Source organism: Camarhynchus parvulus, chromosome 9, assembly GCF_901933205.1.
Source record: "Camarhynchus parvulus chromosome 9, STF_HiC, whole genome shotgun sequence".
NCBI lineage: Eukaryota > Metazoa > Chordata > Aves > Passeriformes > Thraupidae > Camarhynchus > Camarhynchus parvulus.
Window position 1 is genome coordinate 1,638,377 of NC_044579.1, and position 27,655 is coordinate 1,666,031.

The 27,655-nt window shown below is 36.9% G+C and overlaps 1 protein-coding gene across 2 annotated transcripts; it reads right to left on the minus strand.

Annotated features, from left to right (window-relative positions):
- Positions 1-27,495, minus strand: IFT80 (intraflagellar transport 80). 2 transcript variants are annotated; one of them, XM_030954075.1, is made up of 20 exons: positions 27,278-27,495; positions 26,096-26,172; positions 25,297-25,518; positions 22,622-22,732; positions 20,760-20,828; positions 17,389-17,498; positions 16,973-17,062; positions 15,123-15,260; positions 11,953-12,132; positions 10,359-10,477; positions 9,715-9,789; positions 9,067-9,230; positions 8,438-8,502; positions 7,890-8,025; positions 7,366-7,513; positions 6,790-6,961; positions 4,764-4,853; positions 4,508-4,680; positions 3,354-3,477; positions 1-1,055 (listed from the first exon to the last, which is right to left on the minus strand). In XM_030954075.1, exons 2-20 carry the CDS (start codon positions 26,130-26,132, stop codon positions 942-944), a joined length of 2,337 nt encoding a protein of 778 aa, XP_030809935.1. In that variant the 5' UTR covers positions 26,133-26,172; positions 27,278-27,495; the 3' UTR covers positions 1-941. The 2 variants fall into 2 exon arrangements, with proteins under 2 accessions (XP_030809935.1, XP_030809936.1); XM_030954076.1 differs by lacking the exon at positions 27,278-27,495 and adding an exon at positions 26,320-26,356.
- Between the last annotated feature and the right edge of the window lie 160 nt (positions 27,496-27,655).

Sequence of the window (27,655 nt, forward strand, 5' to 3'; positions counted from 1 at the left end):
TCCACTTTGATTTGGTTTTATTAAGAAATTGATGAACTGTGCAAGAAAGGGTCACACAATGATTTACAAATTTGCTGTATGTACAGATATTTAACATTTTGCTGGTAACATTTGAAAGATACATAATAAACCTTGTCAGTGATGAATAAACTGGTAATATATTTATAACATGAAGAGAATGCAGCCAGCTGTGGGTGTGAAACAAAGAGAAATGTATCTCGATGAAATAACAGAAATTAAAAAAAATATTTACAAATCAAGTGCTTTGGGCAGAAAAAAGACATGAAATATTCTCTTATTTTAAATATTCTTGTCAATTTTACACATCAAATGCTACAAATGCTGTTTGTTACTTCCAATAACCCTGAAAGTAGATTCCAAAGTATTTTAGAACAAAAAAAATTCTTTTACTGCTGAATGTTTTGCTCAGTGACAAACCTGAGTTGCTGAAATTATCTGAAATCATTTATTAAAGAACTCACTAACAAATATGTATTCCCACAACTGTGAGGGAAGTATTTGTACTTGAGAGGCTCAGGCTCCTTTTTTTTTTGCATTTTCAGCATTTCCAGTTTGCTCAGTTTGTTTTAGGGCAATTGAAACAAGTCTGGAGAGGTCCCTGAGGCTGCAGACTTGGTGCTTAAATTGTGATTTCAGTAGAGGTAACCCAGGTTAAAGAATATTAATGGCAATGAAAATTTAAAATCACTGAGAGAGGAACAGTTAATTCCCTTTTTTCTCGTTCATGTAGTCAGCACTGGCACCAGAACATAAACCCAGCTGAAAATGAAAGGAAATAATTAATCCTGTGTGTCACCCAAGGATTCAAATCCACAGAAATTCCCACTCCTGTGACCCACAAAATGTTTGCTGTGGCTTTTTTTTACAACAAAGCAGTACCAAATCTTGAAGCAGCACTTTGAAGGTGCCCACAATGTGAATTACTGCTGCACAGTCACACTGCTCCTCCCTGCAGCACTGGCTGCTGCTCGTTCCCTCTCTTTAGCAATTTCCATCTCGATTTTGGCTTTGATTTTATTCCAATCCACTTCCAGCTGCAAGAAGAGAAAAATGAAACACACAGAGCTCAACATCAGAGAGAGCCAGGTCAGTTATTCCATTTAAAAATACAATTATCAGGTGTTGGGCACCCAAACTCATGGAAGATCTGAAGGCACAGCTGAGCTTCTAACTGAGCTTCACCTTTAAAACAAACCAAGGCTGAGCTATTTTAATAAATCTCATTGTGTCTGGAAATAAAACCAATAAAACAAAAATAACCTGCTTCTAATTCAATAGCATGACATCAGTGTCCTGTTACTGAAAATTCAGCCCTGCACCATTAATTGAGGAGTGATGTCTCCTCCAAGAGCTGATAGGATATTAAACCAGTTATCTGCTCCACCAGCAATCAGATTCCTGCTTCAAACTGCCCTTGTGCATCAATAAATGGTTCAGTTTTAACCCTGGCATTTCTCCAGCTGCAGAGAATTGGCATTTTCTGCCTGTGTTTGTGTCAGTGAAACCCCAGGCAATACCCACAGCACAACACCCCAGCACAAATGGGGGCAGAAAAGTTGTTTCTTCCCCAAAAAATGCTTGATAAGGATACAAAAATGGATCATGGTGCATTTGATGGCCATAAAAACACGTCCAAAACTGTCATTGTGCAGCTCAGTTTATTGCTGGAGAATTAACACTGGCAAAGGTGGGATGGGAGAAGAATTTCAAGGGCTGCACAGGGAATTTTCCTCTGGAATTAGGCAATGGAATAACAGGGGAGATTCTCTAAGAGGGAAAGTGAAATTAAACAATTAAACACCCCCATTCTCAGGTGAAAATGTAACAATAAAACCTCAGTTCTGGAGGCACTGACTGGGCCCAGGATTCTCAGGATATGTGTAAGTATTGAGATCCTGATATGTAAAATAAGCACAATTTTAGATCCTGCCTGCCTGCAGAAAAGAGAGGGAAAAACTCCTTATTTAAGCCTGAAGAGGTTTTAGGTTGTGAGAGGGAAACTGAGACCTTTTTTTACCCCTGAGAAGGAACAGCAGCACAAAATCTTGCTTTTCTTTTCAATTTCTTTCTGATTCTGCTTTATGAGTCTGACAGGTTCCATGTAAAATTTAATTACAGCTTAAAATTCACATTATGTGGATCCCTCCTATTCACAGATCCAGCAGAGACCTCCAGCACCTGGATGTGGAAAAGGACTTTTTCCCTCCAGAAACCTCCCGAGTGAGAAATTCAAATTTCAAGAAAATCTCCAAATTTCCAAATCAAATTTTAGGAAGCTTCAAAATCTCTAAATTTCAAGACTGAGCAAGCTGAAAAATCATCCTGCTCACACCTTGTCACTGCCAAGGTGGAATTCCTTGGGAATCCTGGTGGAATCTACAGCTTCCTCCAGGATTTTTAGAAAATCAGGATTATCTCCAATGTCCATCAGAAGCATGAGGGAATTTCTGTGATTTTTGCTCTGTAAGGGGTTTTACAGAACACACAGAGCTGGAAATGCTGCAGGATAAAAATGCCTGGAATCTGTGCTTTATGTTCCAGGTAAATTACTGTGGAATGGTTCATTAGGGGATGATTTTGTTTAGGAAATGAGACTCCTTAAAGTGCTAAAAGCTAATGCCTTCCATTAGAAATCCAGCTTTCTTCCAAGTGCCCATGGAAGGATGTGAATTCCCAGCCCAGGCGTTCCCTGAGCCTTCAGCTGCAGGGGATAAAGGGATTCCACACAAAGGAAAGGTTTTTTGGGATCGTTTCTCCCTCAGAATGCTGAGGAACAAGGAGGGGAAAAGCAGGAAAGACAGGAGGGAATTGTGGCTCTCCTGTGTGGAAATATTCCAGTGGAATGCAAGATCCAGCTGCTGAATTTCAGGATGTGCCCTCAGCCCTCAGGATGTGTGAAACACTAATAAATTGATTTCCTGGGGATGCAGAGGGTTTCCAATAAATGAATATTGAATTGTTGATCGTATTTTAAATCAGAATGGTTTGAGGTTCATAAATATCCAGATTCCTTCAAAGTTTGTTACTGTTTCTATCCATAAAATGCCAGGAAAAAATGCTGGAAATATTTGAGAGCCTCGTTGAGCCATGGTGAAGTTCAACTCCCTGATTATAGAAAACAACTGTGCCTTCACTTGTGTGATCCTTACCAGGTATTAAATATATATATTGTGAATCTTCAAATGAAAGCCATGCCCAGCTATTCCTGGGTCCAGTATTAGGCCAAAACCTGTAAAATTTCCACATTTCTGTTCACTTTTGAACCCCAGAAGGAGACCAGAGCTGCAAACCCACCCCACCCTCCAGCAGGGACAACCCTGAGGGACACTTACCCCTTCTGCATACTGCAAAAACCTTTGGTTGGTTTCTTTTTTCCCAAAATCCTCCAAGAATTTCTGTCTGTAAGCCAGGACCGTGTCCACGTGCGTCCTGTGCTTCACTGCCAGCTCCAGGGCTCTGCAAGAGAGCAGCAAAGGGCTGGGGAAATGCTCTGGCACCACCACAATCACCCAGAAACCCTGAGGCTGAGGGCAGAGATCCCAAATCCAACCCCACATCAGCACCAGGAGGTTCAAAGTAGCCAGTGATGGAAAAAACTCAACAGTTATTCCCACCGACAACCGCATCACATCATTAATTTGAGCCCAGGAGGCTTTTTATTTCAAGGAAATGCAGAATATTTCAGAGTTTAGCACCAAAATAATAATGTTTAATAACTTTTTTCTAGTCAGAAATAGGTTCTGAACACTCATAATACACATTCATGATATATTCTATAGAATATTTATTGTGTAGGTGGAAAAGGTCAGACACTGGATTAATTTAATTCATTACTCACCCTTGGTTTCTTCCCAATGGCTTAAGAGCACTGATATTTGATCTACAGAGAGTTTTTAGATGACAGAATAAAAGAATATTCTTTTCCTAATATCCAGCTCAAACCTCCCCTGACACAGCTTCATAACAAAACAAAATTACAGATTTGTGGGGGAAAATCAACCTTTTGCCTGAATATATCAATAGAACAGCAGAGAAATTAGGAGTAAACAACTCAGAGGATTTTGTCAGAAAACGTGGGGGTTTTGTTTAAATGAGAAATTCCTCCTTTGTTTTCTCAGCCTTAATTCATATTTTCTCCACCTACACAATGCTGGGAGTCTGGGTAGCCACAATTTTATTTTTAGCAGCAAGACATTTCCAAGCAGCCCAAATTCCACAGCCAGTCTGGGCCATCACTGAAGGCTCCTCTGTGCTAGCAGTGATGAGAAAGCAAAATGTTATTTCAAAATGTTTCCAGGAATATTTTGGGCTTTTATCACCAAATATTTGTATTTTCTAAATACAAAAATGCTGGGGTTTTTTTTGGCTATGATCTAATTAGCTTTTTTTGAAGTCGTGGGTGATCAAAAGATAAAAAATGAGTCAGCAATAAAACAACTGATGGAAATAATTAGGAAAACGTATTGTAATGGCAAACAACTCCTACCTTTCCCAGTTGTAAAGGTTAATGTTGATTTGGATGGCTTGGTAAACCAGGCCAGCCTGCAGCAGGAGGGTTTCAGCCTCCTGGCAGTTGCCACTGAAGAGCAGCATGTGAGCCAGCCTGGACTCCTTGGAGGGCAGCTCCTTGATGGAATTGATGTACTGCACCTTGTCAATCTGCTCACGAGGGGACACAAGGACAGTCACTCAGCAGCCTGCCTCTGCAAGGGCTTCACTGGCATCGAATTCCATCTGCTTACCTCGCCGATGGCTGCATAGGCAATCTCAGCTGTGCTCATGTCCTTGCTGGCCACTGCCATGGCAGCCAAACAAGCCCACAGGGTCTGGTCCTGAAATCCAAAATAAAAACAACTTGGAAACCTCCAAATGTTCATTACCATGCTGCAAATGACTCCTCAAAGCAACTACACAAGGCCTAAAAATTATGTGTAATATTACAATTCTCTGTGTGTCATTTATGCCACTGTGCTCTGAAGTCTCTTATTAGGAAATGGTTAATTATTTTTCAGAACTAGGAATTAGAAAAACTTCATGGTAATAATAACAATATTACACCTTTTTATTATTATTTTATATAACTTTATATATTTATATTTTATTCATAAATTTATAAACAAATGTATACATTTATAGACTTTATTTTTCTATATTTATATTTGTATATATTACTTTAAAACATTATTATTATTATTATTATTATTATTATTATTATTATTATTATTATTATTATTACTTCTACTGTTTCTGTGAGGGTTTTTTGGGGTATTTTATACAACCTTGAGGAAACTCCTTGAGCTCAGAATTTAGGAAGATCCTAAATGATATTTTGATGGATTTTCAAGTGACAGCATTATGACAAAGACACACTAATAAACCATATTTTAATATAGTTTAAGCTACAACATCTAAAACTCTATTCAGACAGGAAAAATGTAATTTTGGACTTGCTGGTCCAGGAATGAAGGAGAATTTTGTTGAGTGTGTTAAATAACAAATCTGGAAATAAGGACTTTGCACTGTGAAGGTTTTAGAAGGATCACTCTTGATTGAAATCACAATGAGCAGCTGCACTGAGGGTGTTCTAAACACATTCCCTTATTTCCCAAGTGACTTTTCCATCAGGAAAAACCCTCCTGCAGGAAGCCCAGAATTTGGGAAAATTAAGATTGTTCAGAGAATCAAATGCTCCTAAAATCTTTGTCACATTCTGTTCCCACTTCCCTTTTATTTAGAAAATCAGGTGATAAAATGCTGAAAGCTCAGCCTGAAATGATTCAGGAGATGAATTTTTTTTTATGGTTCCAAGTTGTTTCTTGCTGCTTTTTTCCTCCTCAAAAAATGACTCATTTTGTTATTCCTGATTGGAAATACTTTCTTCCTTCTACCTGGACTGCCAGAATCAAAATATCCTGACCTGGATGCTTAAATCAGGTGATGGGGACACTGCAAATACAGATTCTGTTACAATTAATTCTACTTATGCAACCCAAAACATCTGGATGTGCACTAATTTAATAATTGGTTACACAAATATCTGAAATACACATTTAAGGTACTAAACTTTTCTAGGAATAAATGGGGAGGAAGGTTTGAAGGGATTTTGTTGTTTTATAAACTACCACAACTCACCTCATCTGTTGCTGTTGTCTAAATAAATACAAAAGAAAGCAATGGAAAGGGAAAAAAATAAAAAGAAGTGAAATAAAATATGGAAATTAACAAGTAATTGTGGAAATGTCACTTTTCATTGGTTACATTAAGGCCCAGACCTTAAAGGTTTAAGGTTTTATAGGTCTAAGGTTATATTAAGGCCCAGACCTTAAGTTTAAAAACTTTAAAAAACCTTAAGTTTAGAACTGAGCTCTGTGAGCACCTGTGTTCAATCCAGCTGGATTCTGGTGTGGCTAAAAACAAGAATTATTATTTATCATGGAACTTAAGGAATTATGACATCATGGAATTAAGGAAACCACCTCATTTTCCACGAGTGACAAAAAGAGTGACAAAGCAGGCTGGAAATGAGCTGTACCATTTGATATGGAGAGATCACTACTGAGGAACACCCAAAACCATGAAAATGGTTGTGAGTATTGCCAAAAACCAGGTTGGTATTGTACCTTGATAAACCTGCAGAGCCTGAGGCCATCCTGCCAGTGGGAGCAACTGGCTGGAAATTACCTGTACCATTTGATATGGAGCGATTACTACTGAAGAACACACAAAACCATGAAAATGGTTGTGAGTATTGCCAAAAATGAGGCGTACCTTGACAAACCTGCAGAGCCTGAGGCCGTCCTGCCAGCGGGAGGAGCTGACGTGGCCGTGGAGGATGGCGGGGTACGGGGAGATGTGCAGGTGCACCAGGGACCCGTCTGCCCTCCTGATGGTCACCTGGTTCCCCACAAAACTCACGATCTGAGGGCTCTTGCTGAACTCACTGCTCACAGAAAAGAGAAAAAGTTAATATTTAGGTGTTTTTATAGGAAAATGATTTAAGATCGATTATTTGTGACTTGGTATTTTGCTACTTCTAACAGCCGATGTCATGAGAATAAATCTTTTCTGGGTTTTTTTACAAAACCTGAGGTAAAATTTTCTGAGAAAAAAATCAAATTTTGCTTTTACTTCAAGATACTGCTCTGCTTTCCAACCCTGCATCATTGTTTCAACCCCAAACTTTATAATTTTCCTTATAAACCCCTTTTTCTTCATTTCCCAAGCAAGAAACAGGAGAATTTTCCAAGCTGCAAGGCCAGCTTTTACTTCTCCCGAGTACAATTTGTTAAGAAAGGAGGGGAATAGTTAAAATAAACCATATTTGGATTAAAAAGGATTTCTTACCTGGCATCTTTTTCATAGAGGGTTTTTGGGAGAAGGTCTTTATCCACGTAGACAGTGTTGGGATAATACCAGACTGTGAACCTGGAATCCTGAATCCCACAGAGGATGTTGCAGCTGTCATTCCAGGCCAAGCTCTGCACCATTGTCCCTTCATTTACAGACAACAAATAATGATAATAAATGAAAAAATAAATAAAGAAATACAGAAGACATTTCCAGGAGAAACTTCAAAATAAAGGGAATTATAACAGGGTGGTTATTCAGCATTTTTTGTTGCTTTTTTAAGGTTTTAACCCCAAATTTGTAGCATTTTAAAAGCTGCTTTGGATGGAAATGATAGAAAAATCAATAGAATTTAGATAAAATTTACTGAAATTGTTTCTACCTCTATCATATAAAAGCCAAAGTTTTTTTTTTCCAAATTAAATTTTACTATTAATTAAGCAAAATCTTGTCTCTTGCATTAAATACAAATTTATTTCCCTCCCAGCATCTTCCCAAAGACCAATTTGAATTTTTCTCACCTATTTTGACAATTTTCTGCTCTTTCCCAAACCTTTTCACTGAGGTGATGAAAAGATCTCTGTTCTTATCAATAAAAGCTATTTTTCTCTCACTTGTCAGTCCTTTCTGGTCCAAAGCAATCTCCACAATCTCTGTCTGGAAAGATAAAAGAGAATCTCTGATTTTTATTTCAGAGATTTTATATTTGGACATTCAAATTGATTTTTTTCCTAAAAACAAGGCAGCAAAATTCTTGGATAAACTGGGTTGGAAAAACATTTTGTGCGTGATTTCTTTGGGGAATAAATCATTCCATGGGGTTAAAATTAAGATTATTTTAAAGTCCTTTCCAACCCAACCCATTCCACAATCCTGTGATTTTATAAACTGAATTTCACGAAGATTAAAACAATTCTGAAGACAACACAAAGCATTAAGAGTCAGCTGAAAAGCTCCTTTCTATTAAGATTTTAAATCCTTTAATGTGTTTTTAGTGCCATTATTGAGGAAAACCATTAGTGATTCTTAATTTCTGGGGGAAATAAAGACATTAAAGCCTTCACTTTACCTTGTGGGTCAGAGGTTTTCCATCACCCAGTGGCTTCCCAGATAAAGCTTCAAAGATGTAGATAACTGAAGAAAAATAATGATATACTTTATTAATAAAAGCAGAAGTTCTTAATGGATTTTTCCAGTGATTCCATTCTTTTCTGAGTGTAATTTAGTGCAAGTGGATAAAATATTCCATGTGAGTTTTACCAGAGATTTTCACATGGTGGTGAAAAATAATCTTAGAAAAAACTGAATTTTTACTTCCTATCCCTATTTTTCATTTCCTGTCTCAAATGGGGCTTTCCAGAAATGACAGCAAATTGTGATAAATCCATATAATAATTAAATCCATAATTTACATAAATCCATAAATTAAATAAATCCTCATTTCCATTATCAGATTGACTCAACCTTCACCAACATTTTCATCACTCGGAATGTTTAGAAAGAGAGAAAATTGAAAAATCCCATCAGGGAGTTAAAACTTATTCAATTATTTTCTGTAAGTATTCCATGGATCAACCAGAAATTCAGAGCCAAACCATTCTCTTGAAGTTTTTTCATGAATTTTAAGCAAGACCCATAACTTGAATTCATTTTTATAGTAAATATCTGTATTTTTGTGCTAACTAAAGCAGGATTTACCCTTCTCATCAGCCTTGTCCTTCACTGCCAGGGTGTCATTGCTCAGGGACACTGTCAGGGCATTTAAAATGTCTGTCCTCATGCCTGGGTACTTTGGAGAGGAAATCAATCTGCCTTCATAGGAATATAAATAAAGTCCTCCACCATCCACAAGAAGAAAATGCCTAAAAGAAGAAAAAGGAAAAACCCCCAAAAACAAAGAAGAAAATCAGTAAATAATATAAAAAATGGTATTTTCCACAATGGGAAAGTCATTGTTTAATGTCCTGCAACTGTTCTTCCAGCTTCCATCATTTCTAAGCTTTACATTTTCAAGATATTCTGAAGTTCTGTATGGAAAAGTTTGGTTTTTTAATGTATTCTTTTTTCCAGGAGAAGTATTTATTAGTCAAATATTTATGATTTTAGCTGGATATTTTTTGCTTATTTCTGATATTTCAATTTGAGCTTATTTTGTTCCTTATATATATATATATATATATGCATATAATAAATAAATTTATTATAAATATAATAAATAGATATATTTATTTCTAACAGAGATAATATAACAAATAGATAGATTTATTTTTTATACATACAACAAATAATTCTATTTATGTATTTCTTACATTCTGTCCATAATGAGCCTTTTAAGAAGTCAGGTACCTTTCTGCTTGGAGAATCAAACTCACAGTTCCTTCCTTCAGGTCAAAAATCAATGGAGTGTTCCAGTTCCTTGTCCTGCAAATATAAAAAATCAGCATTAAAATATATAAAAAATATGTAACACTGCAAGGAAAAAATAGCAAAATTGTGTTTATATGGATTATTTTATTTCTAAAATATTTTAAATATTTCTGACTCTTTTACAGTGGTCTGCACTAGTGCTCACTGAGCAGATATTTCATTGAATATTTCAACTAATTTGAAATAAATAAAAAAACAATTAAAAGTAAATTAATTCTTGTGCTTCCAATGAAGTTTCTGCCACTCTTTTCCAAACAATGAGAGAAAGAGGAATTTCTTTTACTCACAAAAACACATAACACTGCAGGGAAAGACTAGCAAAATTATATTTATATAGATTATTTTATTTCTAAAATATTTTAAATATTTCTGACTCTTTTACCACGATCTGCACTAACATTCGCTGAGTAGACATTTCACTGAATAATTCAATTAATTAAAAATAACATTTAAAAAATAAATAAATAAAAAGAAATTAAAAAGAAATGAACCCTCATGCTTCCAATCGAGTTTCTGCTACTCTTTTCCAAACAATGTGAGGAAGAGGAATTTGCTGGACTCACGAGAACACATAGCACTGCAGGGAAGTGGAGACCACCAAATATCCATAATTCAGGGAGGCTTTGATGACCCTGTCCCTGAATTCCAACAAATCCACGGCGTCGTTGATGACATTGTGCACCTGAGAGAAACAAAAGAGCTGAAATTCAAATCCATTCATGAAATTTTCCTGCTGAGAAAATACTTTGAGATGGAGGAGTGTTTGAACTCTGAATATTGTTTTGATTGTTTTGTTAAATTTGTTGGATAAGGTATAAATATCATTATAATTAATATATATATTTATATGCTTATTTTTAAAGTTTTTTTTAATATAATGGTGTAAGGTTTAGTTAATTAAATAGATAATGTAATTATGATTTTTTTTTAAGTTTGGTTATATTTTTAACCAGAGGAGGTCTGAAAATTCCCATTTTAAGGCTGTTCAGCTGTTGATAAATTGATTATTTGAAATGAACACGTCAATGTTTATTTCATTGTTATTTAAATAAATTTTGGTGCTATTTAAATAAACATCTCATCCAAACAATCCAGCAATATCCAGCATTGGGATGGAGATGCTGCAGAGCTCTGGAATTTTTATGATTCCACAGCTGGAAGCACAGGAAATTCAGGAGACAGGCTGGGTGAGCAGGCTGTGGTTTTGTTATTCTGCTTAAAATTTGCTCATGAAAATCAGAATTTGCCTGAAATCCACAGAGATTTTTCAGCTCAGAGATTTTAGGGAGCTAAAAATCCAAGGGGGGGCCTTAAATAAAAAAGTTTCCTGGTTTTTTGGTGGGGTTTGGGGTTTTTTGGAAAATGTCACCGTTCTGAGGGTGGTAACTTCCTTCTGATGTTCTCCATTATGCACCAACTGCAAAGCATGGACTGACCTCAATTATTCCAAGAGCCTGGAAACCATTTCCAAGGATATGTTAATTGCTGTGCCCACCACAGCATCACTAATTAACTTTGCCATTGTAATACTCAGGGAAAAAAAAAATCCATCTGCAAGTTTTTGGTAGGATTTGGTAGGATTTTCCTACATACCATATAGGAATAAAATCACTGTAAAGGAATGAAAATTAAAAATGAGTCAGGGCTAGCTACACTTCCTCAGTCTTTGCATATTGAAAAAGAGAATTCAAATCCCATGGAGATCATTCCCAAGCGCATCTGGAACGAGTCGATGTCTGGGAATGAGGGGAAAAATTGGGAATTTTGAGCTGATTTGTGCTGTGTGTTCCCAGACACTGACTCACAGCACCCACCCACGGCCCCAACCCCAAATCCAGCCCTGCTGCTGCTCCAACTCTTCCCAACTCCAAACCCAACATGAAAATGAAAAAACAAAAACCCATTGAAGGGTCTCGTTAGGAATTTAGGAACTCGACGCTGAAAAGCCCCAAATGTGTACTTTGGAAACTGTGGAAGGATGGAAATCCTGATTATCCCAGAGAAGAAACCTTGTGAGTCAATGCCTGGGAACACAAATTCCATCCAAAATTCCCATTTTGCATTAAAACGAACTCTGTGATGCGGCTGCCCAGCTCTGAGGGGATTTTACCTTCATGGTTCTTCTCTTAATTAAGGTAATTTGGAAGTGGATTTTACCTTCATGGTTCTTCTCTTAATTAAGGTAATTTGGAAGTTTTGCCACTCCCAGTGCTGCTCCACCACGTGGGCAAAGATGACCTGGCCATTCCCACAGGCTCCTGCCAGCTGGGTGCCATCGATGGACCAGGAAATGGCAAAAATGCTGCCAGTGTTGGGCTTCTCCAGGGCATAAGACCACTGAAAACAAGAAAAAAATAATAATTTCAGTTACTCTGTACTTTTAGAAAGCATTTCTTGTCAGAAATACGTTTGCAGGGTTGGGATTTTTCAAGCAGCGATAAGAAATGAAGTTTTTGTTGAGTTGGCATTGGATGTTTAAGTCAGTCTGGAAAATAAATAAAAGAAAAATCAGCAGGTAAAGCAAAAATTAAGAAGTCACGTTGCTTGAAGTACATCAGGTACCAGTTTTGTACTCATGATTTATTCCAAGTGTGTTCTCATTCATAAATCCAGGCAATCACTACATAAAATTAAGGTGCTAAAGAAATAATTACATTTTCTCCACTCTGTTACTGTCCAAATGAAGGATTAATTAAAAATTTCCTCCAGCAAATACCTTAATTCTTAATTCTCTCAGCCTTATCCATGAGACTCCTCTGAAGTTTAGATCCTTATTAAAAAAATGTCAAAAATTAGAATTTCCAGACCAAGACATTTTTAAAAATTTCCTGCATATCAGAAACACAAATCATCCTGAATCTCCAAAGAGCTGTTTCCCTGAAAATGGATGACAAATAAGAATTAAAGAATCTTTTTGGGGAATTTTAGGAAGATATTCAAGCAGATTTTAAAACAAGAAGCAAATCTCCGTTATTTCCTCTTTATGTAATAGAATATTGTTAAGGAGCAGTAATTTTGTAGTAATTGAAGAACTACCTGCATATCCAAATAGATTTGAAGTCTTACAGAGGAAATCAAGAATAAAAATCATGTGATTGAAGTGAAATGTAAACATTGGGCTGACTTTTGGGCACATGAAATTATCCCAAAAGGGGCACAGCAGAAGATGCAGAAATATACTCAACAGCAGAAGACGCAGAAATATATTCAACATTATTTAAACATAAGTTGATTGCCCCTATTTACTAATTAAAATGATTAATTTGACCATTGTTTCATTTTTACTACTTTTTATCACTGATCCCTCTACACTCCCAAGGCCTTGGGAACACAACTTGCCTGTAGGACAACCATAATAATTTATTTTATATATAAATACATAATTTCTTTTCCTGATTTTTAATTGAAGAAATACAATTTAAAATATTCATATTAAATTTGTAACTTTGGTCTTTACCATGAAGCTACTTGACATCTCAGGGAGGTAGGAAAAAATGAGAATAAAGAGCACTGAGTGCAAGAATTTAATTGAATTATGCCCCAAAGTGAACACATATGCTGGAGAGGAGTTAATGATAAATATTTATTGTCCTGATGGCTCCCTGGGGAGCAATTGGCCAGAGCAGCTCCATTCCATCAGGCACAATAAAAGTGTCTGTGCTGAGCAGGAAAAGGCAGCTCTGCTTCCCTTCAGGCTCCATGGGAATCCCTCCCTGATTTCCCTCATCCCAGCCACTCCTCCAGGCAATATTTCCATCCAGGGCCATCGTTTACATCCAAAACTCTGAATCTGAGGTGAATAAAACCTGCTCAACACACACAGACAGCTGGCAGCAGCTACTGCTCCTTTGTGTTTAAGAGATGAGTAATAAGCTCTTAATAAATAATAAACTCAGGTATAAAATAATAATAAAAAATAAAAATAAAAAAATAAACTCTTAATAAAGTCAGGTATAAAATAATAATAATAATAAATAAATAAATAATGAAGTCCTAATAAACTCAGGCAAAATAATCTTAATTTTCTACAAGAAATAAACCTGTCTGCATTAAAATCCCCAATGACCTGTTCAGCATTAAAGGCTGATTAAAACATTGCTTTTTAGCTCGCAGGAGTCTGAGCCAGACTTAACAGTAAATTAAATGACAGATCTGTAGATATCAAAATGAATCATTTTTAAATCAGCAAATTGACACCTCGCAAAAGAAAACTGCATTTGAGAACTTTTCCTTCAAGATAATTGTAATTCAATTTTACTGACAAATTTGGAATTAAATTCTATTTATACACTGTCAGTGAAAATCAGTGTAATCAGAATCACTACAGAAGGTGAAATAGGAAAATTCAGATTTTATCCTTATAACTTTTCTCAAATAATCTTTAATTTTAACCTTATACCTTTTATAACCTTATTACAACCTTATAACCTATTATTGTAACCTTATACTTTTAACCTCATACCTTTTCTCAAATAATCTTTAAAGGTTCCTCTTCATGAATTTAAAATATTTGAAATTCACACTCCAAATTCATGGTTTGACTGAACACACCCAAAACACCACAGCAATTTTTTCCCAAAAAGAGCAATAAACACAAGAAAACAGGACAACAAAGTCCCAAATAATCAAAATTTGCTACAAAAATCTGAGCAAAAATCTTCAGAACCACTGGAAGGCCAAAGACAATGAGGACAATCTGTGCTCCCAAGGAAGGGAGGTGAAACTGCATTAAATTGATTTTAATTGGAGACAAAGCTGCAAAAAACCCTATAAAAATAATGAGTCAGGAGTAAACCTTCAAGGGAAAAAAAAGATTAAATAGTAAAAGTGCTTATAATATAATAATATAATAATAAAGGGTTCTTCCACTTCCTTTTCTATCAGGTTTTTGTGTGCTTAAAAATAGCAATTTATGATTAGTTATGACCATAAGAGATGCTTGTGAACTCTGTGGTTTTCAGGTAAAAATTTCATGTCCCAAAAAGCAAAATATTATTAAAAATAAAATATTCTGGTCAGCAAAAAGGTGCTAACAATCACAAGCATTTTTTGCTAATGAAACACCCACCTGTACACTGACATCCTGAGGAATATTTGCTGTATTATCAATAAATTTGGACAATTTCCACAGTTTTACTGTGGAATTTTCTCTTTTAATTATATTTAATAATTTTTTCCATATATATAAAATAAATTTGCAGAGTTGTACTCCGGAAAATAATGTTAAATAATTTTTAAAAAATTAAAATAAAATATTAAAAAATTAAAAATATTTTTATTATATTTATTTTTTATCGATATAAAATAATCAGCAGAGTTTTACTCACCCCAGTTTTATCACAGAGACGTAAAGTGTTGAAAGATCCCACAGCAAATAATTCTCCATCCAGAGCCCAGGCAATGGCAGTGATGGGATACTCGTGGGGCTGGGAATTGTACAGCACACGGCCAAAACTGTCCCAAACCTGCAGCAAAATTCCCATTTCCATCCATGGCACCACTGGCATTATTCCAGAAGAATCATTTCCCCTCATGTTTTGGTGGAATTTGAAAAATCACTATATTACAGCTCACTTTTGGTTTATATATATGTATTTTTTTTTAATTTTTGTTACTGCAGAGGTGTAATTTCCCCTCGTGTTTTCAGGGTAACTTGAAAAAAATCACCTGTATTTTATATATATATTTATAGATATTTATATTTATATATATTTAGAATTATAGAAAAATATACAAATAATACAGGTATTTAATATACATCTTGCTTTTGTTTTATATAGATTTTTTTGTATTGTTGTTACTCCAGAAATGTAATTTCCCCTCATGATTTCAGTGTAATTTGAAAAATCACCTGTATGAGATATATATATATATTAATATAAATCCCTCCTTTGTCTTTTATATATATATATTTTGTATTTTTCCTACTCCAGAAGTATCATTTTCCCTCATGTTTTATAGTGTAATTTGAAAAATCCCCTATATTATGATTCGGTTTTGGTTTATATATATATATTTTTTTGTATTTTTCTTACTGCAGTAGTGTAATTTCCCCTCATGCTTCCAGTAACTTTAAAAATCACCTGTGATAGATATATTGATATTATATATATTAACTATATATAATTAATATATATCTCACTTCTGTTTTATATTTTTTTTTGTATTTATCATTTCAGAACTATCATTTTCCCTCATGATGAAGTGTAACTGGAAAAATCACCTATATTATTCCTCACTTATATTTTATAAATACACTTGTTGTACTTTTATTATTCCAGAAGTATAATTTTCCCTCATGACATAGAAACTGCAGAAATAATTGCCCAAGTTAATTAAGTGTAACTATATATATATAAAAATATGTAAAAATAGAAATAAATGTAGATATGTGTGTATATACACACACACACACATGTATATGTAATTATTTAATTAGTATTGGTTTATTTAATGCAACAGACTTGCTTTTTGCCATGGTAAATATCACATAATTCTGGATAAAATATTCTGTATAAAATCTTTTGCACCCCTGAGTTTTATATCCTGTAAATTGCCCCAAGTCTACAAAAGAACCTGCAAATTTCCAAAAGCAGAGATTTTTTTAAATGGAAATCAATCCACAAAACAATGTAATAATTTATTGGATTTTTAAAATTTCTTAATTGTAATTTTCTATCACAGCCATTACACAATTAAATGACAGAACCAACACATGATACATATAAAAATCAGTTTTTATTTAAGGGAAGATACTCAAAAGGTGCTTTATATTTTGGATGCAGATTATATGATTATATTTCCTGCATCCAAATATATATTAATACAATTCAAAATTGACTGAGGGATTCACTAATTTCCCTGTAGTAGAAAACAGCAGTTTTATCTCTTTTAATTTGATATGTCAGCTTCTATTAATTCAAATATTCACTTGTGTGTTTGTACATATTTTTCTTTTTGTTTCACTCCCATTTTACCATTTTTTACCTTGCAGTATTTAAAAAAGATTTGTAATTTTATCTTACTACACAAGTGAGGTGTATTTATAAATGACACATTTTTTTTCTTGAAAAGTGAAAGATTTTTCATTTCATTTTGAGCTTCCAGGGTAAAATTCAGGAATTTCAGGATATCTAATAAGTTTTTGGGCATGAGTTAAAATGGAACCAGAGCTCACCTTATATCTGCAATCTTCCCCTGCAGAGAGGATCAGATCATTCACTGAATTCCAGTCAGTTTTCAAAATCAGGCCATCGTGGGCTTTCCACTGAAAGGGAAAAAATCCGTTCAGCAATTCTGACAACTCCTATTTTCAATATTAATCATTCGTTGGACTTGATGATCTTGGAGGTTTTTTCCTATCTTAACAATTTTATGATTTAACAGAAAAATAAATTAAATAAAGCCTGAACGAGGCAGAATCAAAGCACAAAAAAATCTGCATTAAAATCCCTCATCTAAAAATCCATTAAAATTTTTAATCTGAAAAATTAAAATTCAACAACTGCTTCTCAACAAGAGAAAAGGCAAAAGGCTTCTGTGTATTTATTTCTATAAATAAATCTTATTAATTAATCAGATTATTAATGGTACCTGCAGAACTTTGGCATTTGGCTGGAGGGGTTTAATAATCAGCTGCTGCCCTGAGGTGTAGAGAACTTTGTCAGAGTCAGGGGCCCAGGACACTGAGTACACTGGAGTTCCTGTGGCATGGAAAAACACTCTATTTTTAACATATAAAAATTATTTATAATAATAAAAATAAATAATATTGATGGTAAGATACAACATAACATAATAAATAAAATATATAATTACATATATTAAAAATTATATTTAAGTGCACAACATATAATACATAATTGCTGCATAAAATAGATTAATATTAAAGAAATATCTATGTAGATAATACTGTATTATACAAATATACTTTACATTTTTCTCAAGCCTCTTTATCTACTGCCATTTACCAAACTATCAATTTACAAAACTTTTACAAGTGAAAGGTTTTAAGTGCAGAAAAGTCCAGAACACCAAAAGGAAATAGCTGCATTTTATATCTATATTCAGATTTTATCCTCTGATACAACTGAGTCCCAACTGTCACTCCAGAAATACAGAAAATCAAAATAACACTCACCAAGAGACATCAGAAAATCAATCTTTTCACCCCAAATTATCAGGCTGGACACAAAAATGGGTGGAAAAAGTTTTGTGTTGCACCTAAATTATTCTTTTTTCGATTTTTGGGTACCATAATTAAGACAGATTTTTGTTTTGCTGCACAAACATCTCATTCACAAGTAACTTCTAAAATAAATGACAATAAATCCAACTGACCACAGGCTGGACAGATTTTTCCCAATTAACTGAAACTTTCTTAGACTGAAACTCTCAGAATTTTGTATCTGGAATAAAGCTGACTGTTCCCTTTTAAAATCATGTTCCAGTTTTCAAATTAGATTTTTTGAAAACAGAATAAAGCAAAAATTACATGGAAAAACATCCAAGGAAAAAAGAAGAATTAAAAAAAGTCAGACTTGCCAACCATGCAAATATTTTCCATATTATTTGACAAGATTTGTCTCTGAAGAAAAATCAAAGGACTTTGCTACTTGATTCCTTGAAATAAAACTAAGAAAGTTAAGTAAAAAGCTTCTCCAAGTATTAAACTCAGCAACTGATTTAAAATTGTTCAAATAAACCATTTTTAATGTAACTTTATGGTAATAAAAAACCCCAAAAGGCTTAAAAATGCTCTTACAGGGTAAAATTCTCAGTGACAATTTTGGCACATTAAATTCTAGTTCCAAAAATGACTCAGGAATATTTTTGTATGGGAATATTTTGATGAGATTTAGATAATTTAGTGTTTGAGCTGCCCTAAAATCATCCAGTATCTCCCCACTTCTCCCTGTGCAAAAATCTGATTTTATTATGGTTAAACTCCACTTGAGCTCCCAAATAGTCACCCTCCAAACTGAGACCTGGTGTCGTTGCTCCTGAAGATTTCTGTAGCTCATAGATTTTCTTTCAGGGAATTTTATTCCTTAAAAATCCAGAATTATGGCAGACTTTTTAAACTTGTCAACCATCAGAGCAGACAAGTCCCAGAAACACAACATATATTAAATAAATGTGGCCCTGGCTGTTTTCCTCCTGGCAATTCCTGGTGAAAATGTCATAAATTCTGTCCCCAGCTGGAGCAGAAATTCTAAATAAACTCCTTTTTTTCCCTGTCCTTTCCTAATGCTGATCTAACAATCAGAAGAGTTTTCTATTTAAACCAAATGTTTGCCTTTTTTATGATGGCTGAGGACTTAACCACAATTTCCAGGGCTTAACAGCAGGAGCTGAGTTAACTCATTTCCTCCTGCACTTAACAAGGGCTGCCTTGGGAAAATGCTGCCAACACCCTGGAAAACCCAGAGGAGCAGCCCCACTGCAGGGAGAAACAGGAATATTCTGGGAAAAAAAGGAGGCAAAAAGGCAGAAAATTGGGATTTGAGGAAGGAAGGTCTGGCTTATCCCACAGCACAACTTGGTAATTGCAAGAGTTTGTGTGGGATTTTCGGATTGCCACAGGAGGAGAAACATTAATTTAAATAATTTTGGATCTTGGGAGGGTGTTTCCAAAAGAATATAGGTACAGGAATGAATTCCTCCCTGGGGAGGAATTCATGGAATTCCCAGAGCAGCTGTGGGTGACCCAGGATCCCTGGAAATGTCCAAGGCAGGTTTGGGATACAGGGAGGTGTTCCTGCCATGGAGGGAATGGGATTTAAGGTCCTTCCAACCCAAACCATTCTAGGATTCCATGATAATCTTGTGGGTTCCCTAAGAAATTCATGGAAATCCATTTCCTCAGCAAAATGGATCAGTGGAAGCCCAAACTCAACATCTCAGTGTAAGGAGAAGGAGGAACAAAAGGAAGAATTTAAGGGAATCTGAGGAGGAAAAAAGGCCAAAGACAGAAGAGCACGTGGATCATCACCCCAAAATACAGCCTGAAAATTTATTTCTAACACAAAGAGTGGAATGAGGCAAAGGAATGTTGGCAGTGGGGATTTTTTCAGTTCTTATTATAATAAAGGAAGGGAAAAATTGGTTGAACATGATGCACCCTTCCTGCAGAATGCTGCCCTGACCCCAGCTATGGCCATGCTTACATCAGGGACTGCGGGGTTCTGACTCTGAATTTAAAGGATTTCAGGGCCTCACACGATTTTAAGTTGAAAACACAAACACAAGGTGACAGTTACTCCATGGGGACTCAACTGTGCTTTTGTACTGCACCAGAAACTTGCAGAAACCAATGAAGATTCATGTTTCAAATGACAGCATGGAATTTACTTGATATGCTTTTTCAAACCCCAAATAAGCAAAATAATGCATAAGAAACCTGACAACATAAACTGAGAAATGTTAAAGAATGTGTGCTTCAGTTTGAATACTTTTTTTAAAAATTCTGGTTCAGTTGGTTTATCTTTTTACCTGACAAACATTGCACGAGCACATGAACTTCCTTAAAAGAACTGAAATGCTGTGGTTAAAGTGCCTTCCCCAGGTTGAAAGCATTCAGATCATTTGTTTCAGACACAGATAAGGGCCTGACATTTAACCCAAGCCCAGGTGCATGTGGTTTCTTCAAAAATTTCACAAGGTCACACAGGCTCCATCTATGAAGTCTGAAAAACAAAATTGAGCTGAGGATCTTCACTGAAATGGCACCAAATCCTCAGCGTGGGATGAGACTGCTGCCTAAAAATATTGCAGCACTTTGAGAAATGAACTACTTTTAAAAAATCTTATTAAAATACAACTCTGATTTACATTTAAGTTTAATTAAGGCTTTAACACCCTTGAAGAAACCATCACTGCAATATTCAGGGTCTGTTATTTCGATATATTTCAGAATAACCCAAATGAACTATTTCTGATGGAGCTTTGAGCAAAGAACTCACCTTGCTGAGCCAAGGTGGATCTCAGCATTCCACTTTTAGACCAGATTTTCACTTGGCCATCTTCCCCAACTGCAAATGAGCACAGAAATCAGCAAATGCCATGCAATATTCAGCCTAACAAATGTATTTGTATTTGCTCAGGAAACACTGGAGTTAAAATAAACCCAGCTTTTCTTACAGGTGAATTCCTTTTGTTTAGTCTTCCAAACATGCAATAGGAAGTATAGGAAGGAAAAATATTTAAGATGGTTCTTTTGTTATTATCAAGAAATCCTCCTTTCCTGAAAATCCCTGACCTCTTTTCTGAAGCTGGTCCTAGGAAGGGAAAATCCATCATTATTTAAGCACCCAAATTCTGTATTTTTGATTCCTTCAATGGCCCAGAAGCTGCTTAGAGGAGTCTGAGAAGGCCCAGGGGAGCAGGAGCAGATTTGATGGATTCAGCTGGAGATTTCACAGCTGATAAATGGGGCAAGTGAAGATAACTCTGTCTGGATGGCTTCAATTTTCTACCATAACTGTGTGTTACCAAATAACTCAGTTTGTTTATTGAAGAATTCATTGCTAAACACTACACAGCACAGTTAGGGTTGTTTTAACAGCACACAATTCCTGGTGTGGTGTCATTTATAAAATGCTCTGGCCCTTCAGTTTAGGCCTCCCAGATGCAATTAATGAGGAAAAAGAAATTAATGGATTCTTCCATTCAAATATAATTTATTTACCACAATTCAGGTTTTTATATCTGGCCAATGTTGTTTTAAATGTTTTAAAAATATTTTTAAAACCCACTCAAAATTAAAAATCTTATTTGTGCACGTTTGATGCTGTTGAAATATGACCATAAAAATATTTGAAGTGGTGCAGTAGCAATGATTTCTTTCCTCATGCTCCAAGTACAGCTGTGGTATAAGAGGAGTTGATCTCCTCAGAATAAACTGGAAGTGGTGATGAATTCCCACACTCCCCAAAAAGTGTCAGTGTCATGCAGTCTCATAGAAAAAAAAAAATGGGTTCAAAAGACAATTTTGACTTTGTCTCTGGAGAAGTTCCTGAGGCAAAGCTGTCTCTAAAAAGAACAATATTTCCATCCCTCTGGGATTTCAGAGGAACAGGCCAGACAGAGTTCCTTGAAGCAGCATTTCAGAGTCTGGAAACGAGCAGATCCAAAATTATCTTCAGTTCTTGTGGCTTGAGCTGGAGCTTGGCCAGAGGAATCAGCTGTGCTCCATCAGCAGGAGGCTGACACCACCAGAAACCCCAGCAAGGAGCCCAGCACAGGCAATTTCAGCAGCTCCCCTAAAACCCAGACAGAATTTGGGACAAAAATGCCAAAAGTAACTCATTAACAAAAGACTTGGGACAAAAAAATGGTAGAAATGAAGAAATTGTGGGCTCACTCCCCTAGCACTAATATAAACAGGCTGTAGGTAATAATTACTGATAATTAAGGAATAAAGCACAGGAATATTCAAGATCAATGAGCCTTTTAAAAAACCCCAAATGTGCAGGGATATAAGTGTACCAACTTAGCAACTTTTTCTTGCAACAGACAGAAAAGAAAGAAATCAAATATTCTCCTGTCTGAAGTTCAGAACAGCCACAAAACCATCTAAGCACTCTGCTATTAAAACACTTACTTTCAATTGGATTACGTGACTTAAATGAAAAAAGAGAAATCTTTTTACTACATCTATTAATTACAATGGACAACACTAAGCTAAAATCCATTAATTAAATAGTGCAAAATGAACTCCTAGTAAACAAGGTTATAACAACCTCTGTGATAAATAAGACCAAAACCAAAAAAGCACATTATTATTTAAGTTTTCAAAGCATTTAATTAACGTAGGAATGCTCACCTGTAACCAGGGCTGTTCCCTCATAATTCCACCTTCCTGCAAGGACAGCTCCAAAATGTGCTTCTACACTTTTCTCCACTCTTCCTAGCTTGGAAATCAAGTGGAATTTCCCTAAAAAAAAAGATACAGTGTATATAATTTACTTAATTATGTCATTATTATTACATTATTAATTACATGATATATTATTACAGCAACGCTGGTACCTTCTGTGGAGAACACACAGACAAACCAAGAAAGCAACAATACAAAGAGAACATCCAGTTGTTTTCCAGAGCTCAAATCAGAATTATTCCTGCTCCCATGCTGGAGCTGGGATGGAATTCCACAGCAGCCAACCCCAAAGTTTGTAATGACTTCAACAGAAGGATCAGGAAGTTTTTCTTCCCAAATAAGGGATGCTGCTTAAATCCAGGAAGATCAAATTTAAACTGGAGCAAAGAGCAGACAATGGAGAGCTTGGAAAAATAAGCAGCCCAGTAATTGAAATTAAGTACTTTAGAATCAAATTATTTTTTGTATTATTTGATCTAAGCTGCCAGACTGAGCCACTGCAAGGGAGCTCCTGAGTGACCAGAACTTTAGGCACAAGCATCCAGCCAAATCTCTGCCAGTGCAAGATTTCCAAGGAAAAGACTTCTAACACTGAAAAAATACTATGGTTTGGATAAATCAGTTTATTTGAACAGATCATTTAAAATTCCATGGAATCCCAGACTGGTTGGGGTTGGGAGGGATCTGAAATCCCAATGGGCAGGGACACCTTTCACAGACCAGGCTGCTCCAAGCTCCCCCCAACACTTCCAAGGTGTTCATTTAATGCATTCCGTTATTTTGTAATTATATAATAGAATTTATCTCATGGATGTATCACTTACTGCATAAAACACCTCTCAGGTCTGTGATTTTCATGTGTCATGTGTAAGCAAAAGCTGGATTTAGAGGAATTCAACGTTAATTTCTCCAAGTCAATTGCCAAAATGGCCTTTTCTGCTTTTACATTAAAAACAACTTTTATTTTCTGAGAAATATATTTTTTATTTTCTGCACCTTTTCCCATGCAGTGTCTTTGTTCCACCTGTATCCAAGACCTTTTTCACTGGAGAATCCTTAAATTTAATCTCCCAGGAGGAGGAATATTCCCATGCCATCACTTCCAGGACTCAGCATGAAGGGGCTGAGCTCTTCAGAGCCATCACTTTTTTCAGGATTCACAGAATTCCATGGGATTTTATATCATAAAACAGCTCCCACTGATCTAAGCAAAATCCCTGAATATTTCTGTGAGCAATTCCTCAGCTCATAAGAGACAAATGAAATGCCAGTGGAAGCTCAAGCAGCTGGGAAGGAACTGAAGGATTTGGTGAACTCAAAATATCAGGAAAATGGGCAATGTCAAAGTATCAGATAAAATCCTGTTATCCAGGGGAAACTCCACTATTTTCCCAATCTTTTGCATCCTCTGCCACTCCACCAGCTCCTACTACTCTCACAAGGCCCCTTCCAAAGAGGGAAACAGAGGAAATTGTAGCTGAGCAGGGAAGAACATGGTTACATGTAAAAGCAGGATCAACTTTCCAGAATTCCTCTGGAAAAAATATGATCATCACTTAAAACTGTATCCTAATCCTTCTGCAGAACAGGGGAGATCAAGTTTTCAGGGATAACAGCTTTACTTCTGCAACTTCTTGGCTTTTCCACCAGGGGAATTCACAACTGCTGCCAGTCAAATGGCATTTTTCCATAGCATTCCCATGGGGAGGTTTCTCCATTTCCATGGATTTCTGTTCAACTGAAGGAACAGAGATTTTCAAATTACAACTTACTGCACAAAAAAAGGAGAAAATTTTAGCCAAATGCCTGGTGTGTAGGTAGAAGGGATTCAGCTTAATCTCTGGTCCTTTATTTTTATTAAGTACTAAAGACAGAACTGTCCTCAACCTGAAAATGACTCCCCAGTTTTGAAGGAATTTCCAGTGGGAGACTCTCAGCCTATCCAAACACAGAATATAAAATATGTATGTTTTGTTCATTAACTTCCATGGACTCCTGAATGCTGACCTAATATAAAATTGTCAATAAAAAATGAAAAAAAAAGTCAAATCACTTATGATTTGTCCTTAATTTGAAGGTTAAAACCAAAAATATTCTTCATTTTTGTTAAAAAATAGCAACAAGACCAATGTCAGTAGGAAATAAAAAGAACAATGTCCCCCAAGAGATGCATTTCAGAAGAAAACCCAAGGGGACTAAATTTACATTTGCTCTGATTTCAAACATCTGCAGTTCAACTAGGAATTCATGCAACCCTGCAAAGACATTATGCTGCTTTTCCATTGGATTCAGCAAGTTTGCAGGAATCCTTATCACACAGGGGACTTGGCTGGTGCAGGAAAATTGCAGGAGTAAGCTGGGGCAGGAAAACTCATGCAGGGAAAAAAATCTGGCTGGGTGAAAAATCTTTTTGGGGAGAAGGGGAATAAAAACCCCAAGGGAAAAATCTTTTTGGGGAGAAGAGAAAAAAATCCCAATCCTCAAAGCTTCTTGCTCCTCAAATAATGCCTTGTATTTGACTGACATGAACACTCAAGGGTACGAAACAATAAGTATTTTAAATATTTTTAAAATTTATTATTTTTACATTTTATTATTATAAATATTTTAAGTTGCCTTACCATCAGAGCTCGTCAGAACAAAGCTCTCAGCCTGGGATTGCTTCTTGCCACCGATGCCTCTGGGAAACCAGTGCAGATCTAAGGGATAAACATCATCTGGCAGCTTCAGCACTCGAGTGGTCTCGCTGGTCACTGGGTTCCATTTCATGATCTGGTGGTCATCGCTGCAGGAGAACAGCTCATCAGCTGTGGTCCAGCCCACACAGCTCACCAAGTCCTTATGTGTCCTTCAGTTAAGGAATCTGAAAAGTTTAACCATTAAAAATAATCAAATGCCCCATCTCGACTCCTCAGAACTGAAGGGACAATACAAGAAGATTATTTTGATAAGATTGTGCAGATGTTTAATACTAAAAAAAAAAATCTTTTTTTTTTTTTTGCTCTTATGCACCAAGAAGAGCTGGTAAAGATTCAGTCCAATGAAGCAAATTTTCATTTCATAAAATGAAAATATTTCATAAAAATAAAATTCTTATCATGATGTAAAGTTATGGAAACATGGCTAAAATGATGGGTTAATGAAGGGTCTTAGTGCAAAATACAAGTGCAAAACATCCAACTTTCATTCAAAAGTGTTGGTTTATTCACACCACATCATATATAAGTGCTCAGTATCTCTTAAAACATTGTCCTTAAAGGCTGCAGTCAATGACAAGGGGAACAAAGGAAAAACAGGAAAAAAAGCTATCTGCAATTTACTAATATTTTACTGAAACTTCAACAACAAAAAAATATTTTCTGGAAGAGTCTATTCAGAATGAACACGATGTTCCACGTTTTTTTCTGTGACAAAGGATATGTTTTGGCTCCTTTAAAAGGGAAGTCTTCAGTCTCATCTCAGTTGTTCAGATGGAGCATTAAAACCATGTGTTATAACTGTAATAAAAGAAAACAAATACATATATAAGTATGGATAATTAATATATATGCATACACAAGCAGCCAAAATTCAAGAGGAAGACACTAACACTAAAAGTTCTGAAGTAATATTACTACTGGGGAAAAATAAGCACCAAAAAATACCTGAGTTTAAAAAGAATTCTGTTTTCACATTATCCAACTGAACATGGACAACTTGAAGAAAAAATGATGCTGTGAACAGTGAATCCTTAAGGTTGGAAAAGACCTTTAAGATCAAGCCTGAAACATCAGAGGTTGGAGCACTGGAGATCCCCTGTGCTGACACATAGCCAGGAAGGGAAAACCTTATATTTCCTTCCAAAACCCAGAACTTTATTATAATTTTTTAAGCATTTTAATGGCTCTGTATATGCCGCCGAAAGGCTGAACGCCCACCCTGGGCCATCCACAGGTACATCCATCACTGCCAGCCACTGCCAGCCCACGTATTCCCTCCGTCCCAAGGAATCCAGCAGGAGTTTTAGGAGAGATGTGGCAATAACCAGGAATTCTAAGCAGGAATTCTAAGCAGGAATTATGGGGGCTCGGAGAAGCCAAAGCGCCTCACGTCTCCTCGCATTCCCAAGCGGAGCTGCTGGCCCGGAGATGAGGCTCGGGAACGGCGGAGGAGAGCGGGACGGGGGGAACGGGGAATGCCACGGGGAAGGAAAGCTAGCGGGCGGGATAGGGAAGGCAAGGGGAAGGGATGGGGGCAGAGCAGGAAAGGGAAGGAATGCCACAGCAGGATGGGAGGAATGCCAAGAAGGAAAAGCAGCCGGCGGAACGCGGGGCACGGAGAAGGAGACACCAAGCCCTCGGGGCAGCCTCGGCCAGCACCGCCCGCGCCAACACCCGCCGTTCCCTCCTTTTGCAGCTTTCCAAGACGCAATTATCCAACCTCTCCTGAGGGTCGAGGCTCCCCCGCCCTGCCCTCAGCTGTCCCCCGGAGCTCTCCCGCCCCTCCATCCGCCCGTCCCACGCCCAGCCGGGGGTCACGGCTCCCGACCCTCTCGCCCACCGCGGCCGTGACTCAGCCGAGGGGAGGGGGCCGGCGGCCGCCGCCTCCCCAGCGCGCCTTTACCTGCGCGGGCAGCGGGAGAGAGCGGCAGAGCGGCGGCCGGAGCCCGCTCCCGGCGGAGCCCGCTCCCAGGGGAGCCCGGGGCGATCCCGCCGCCAGCTCCCGGAATGATCCCGCTCCCGGGATGATCCCGCCTGCTGCTCCCGGCCGATCCCGCCTCCCCGTCCCGCTCCCGTCGCCTCAGGAGCGGCGGCTCCCGCTATCCCCGCCGCCAAGCGCCGCCGTCGCTATGGCGACTTCTCGCGAGACCGCATCCTCTTCATCCTCCTCCTCCTCCGCCACCTCACGGCTCCCCCCGGCCCCCCCCCCAAGGTGCCACGGCGCCGCCCGTTAATTAATTAAACCCGCTTCAAAATCGCCGCGCTCTCACAATTTTTAAAT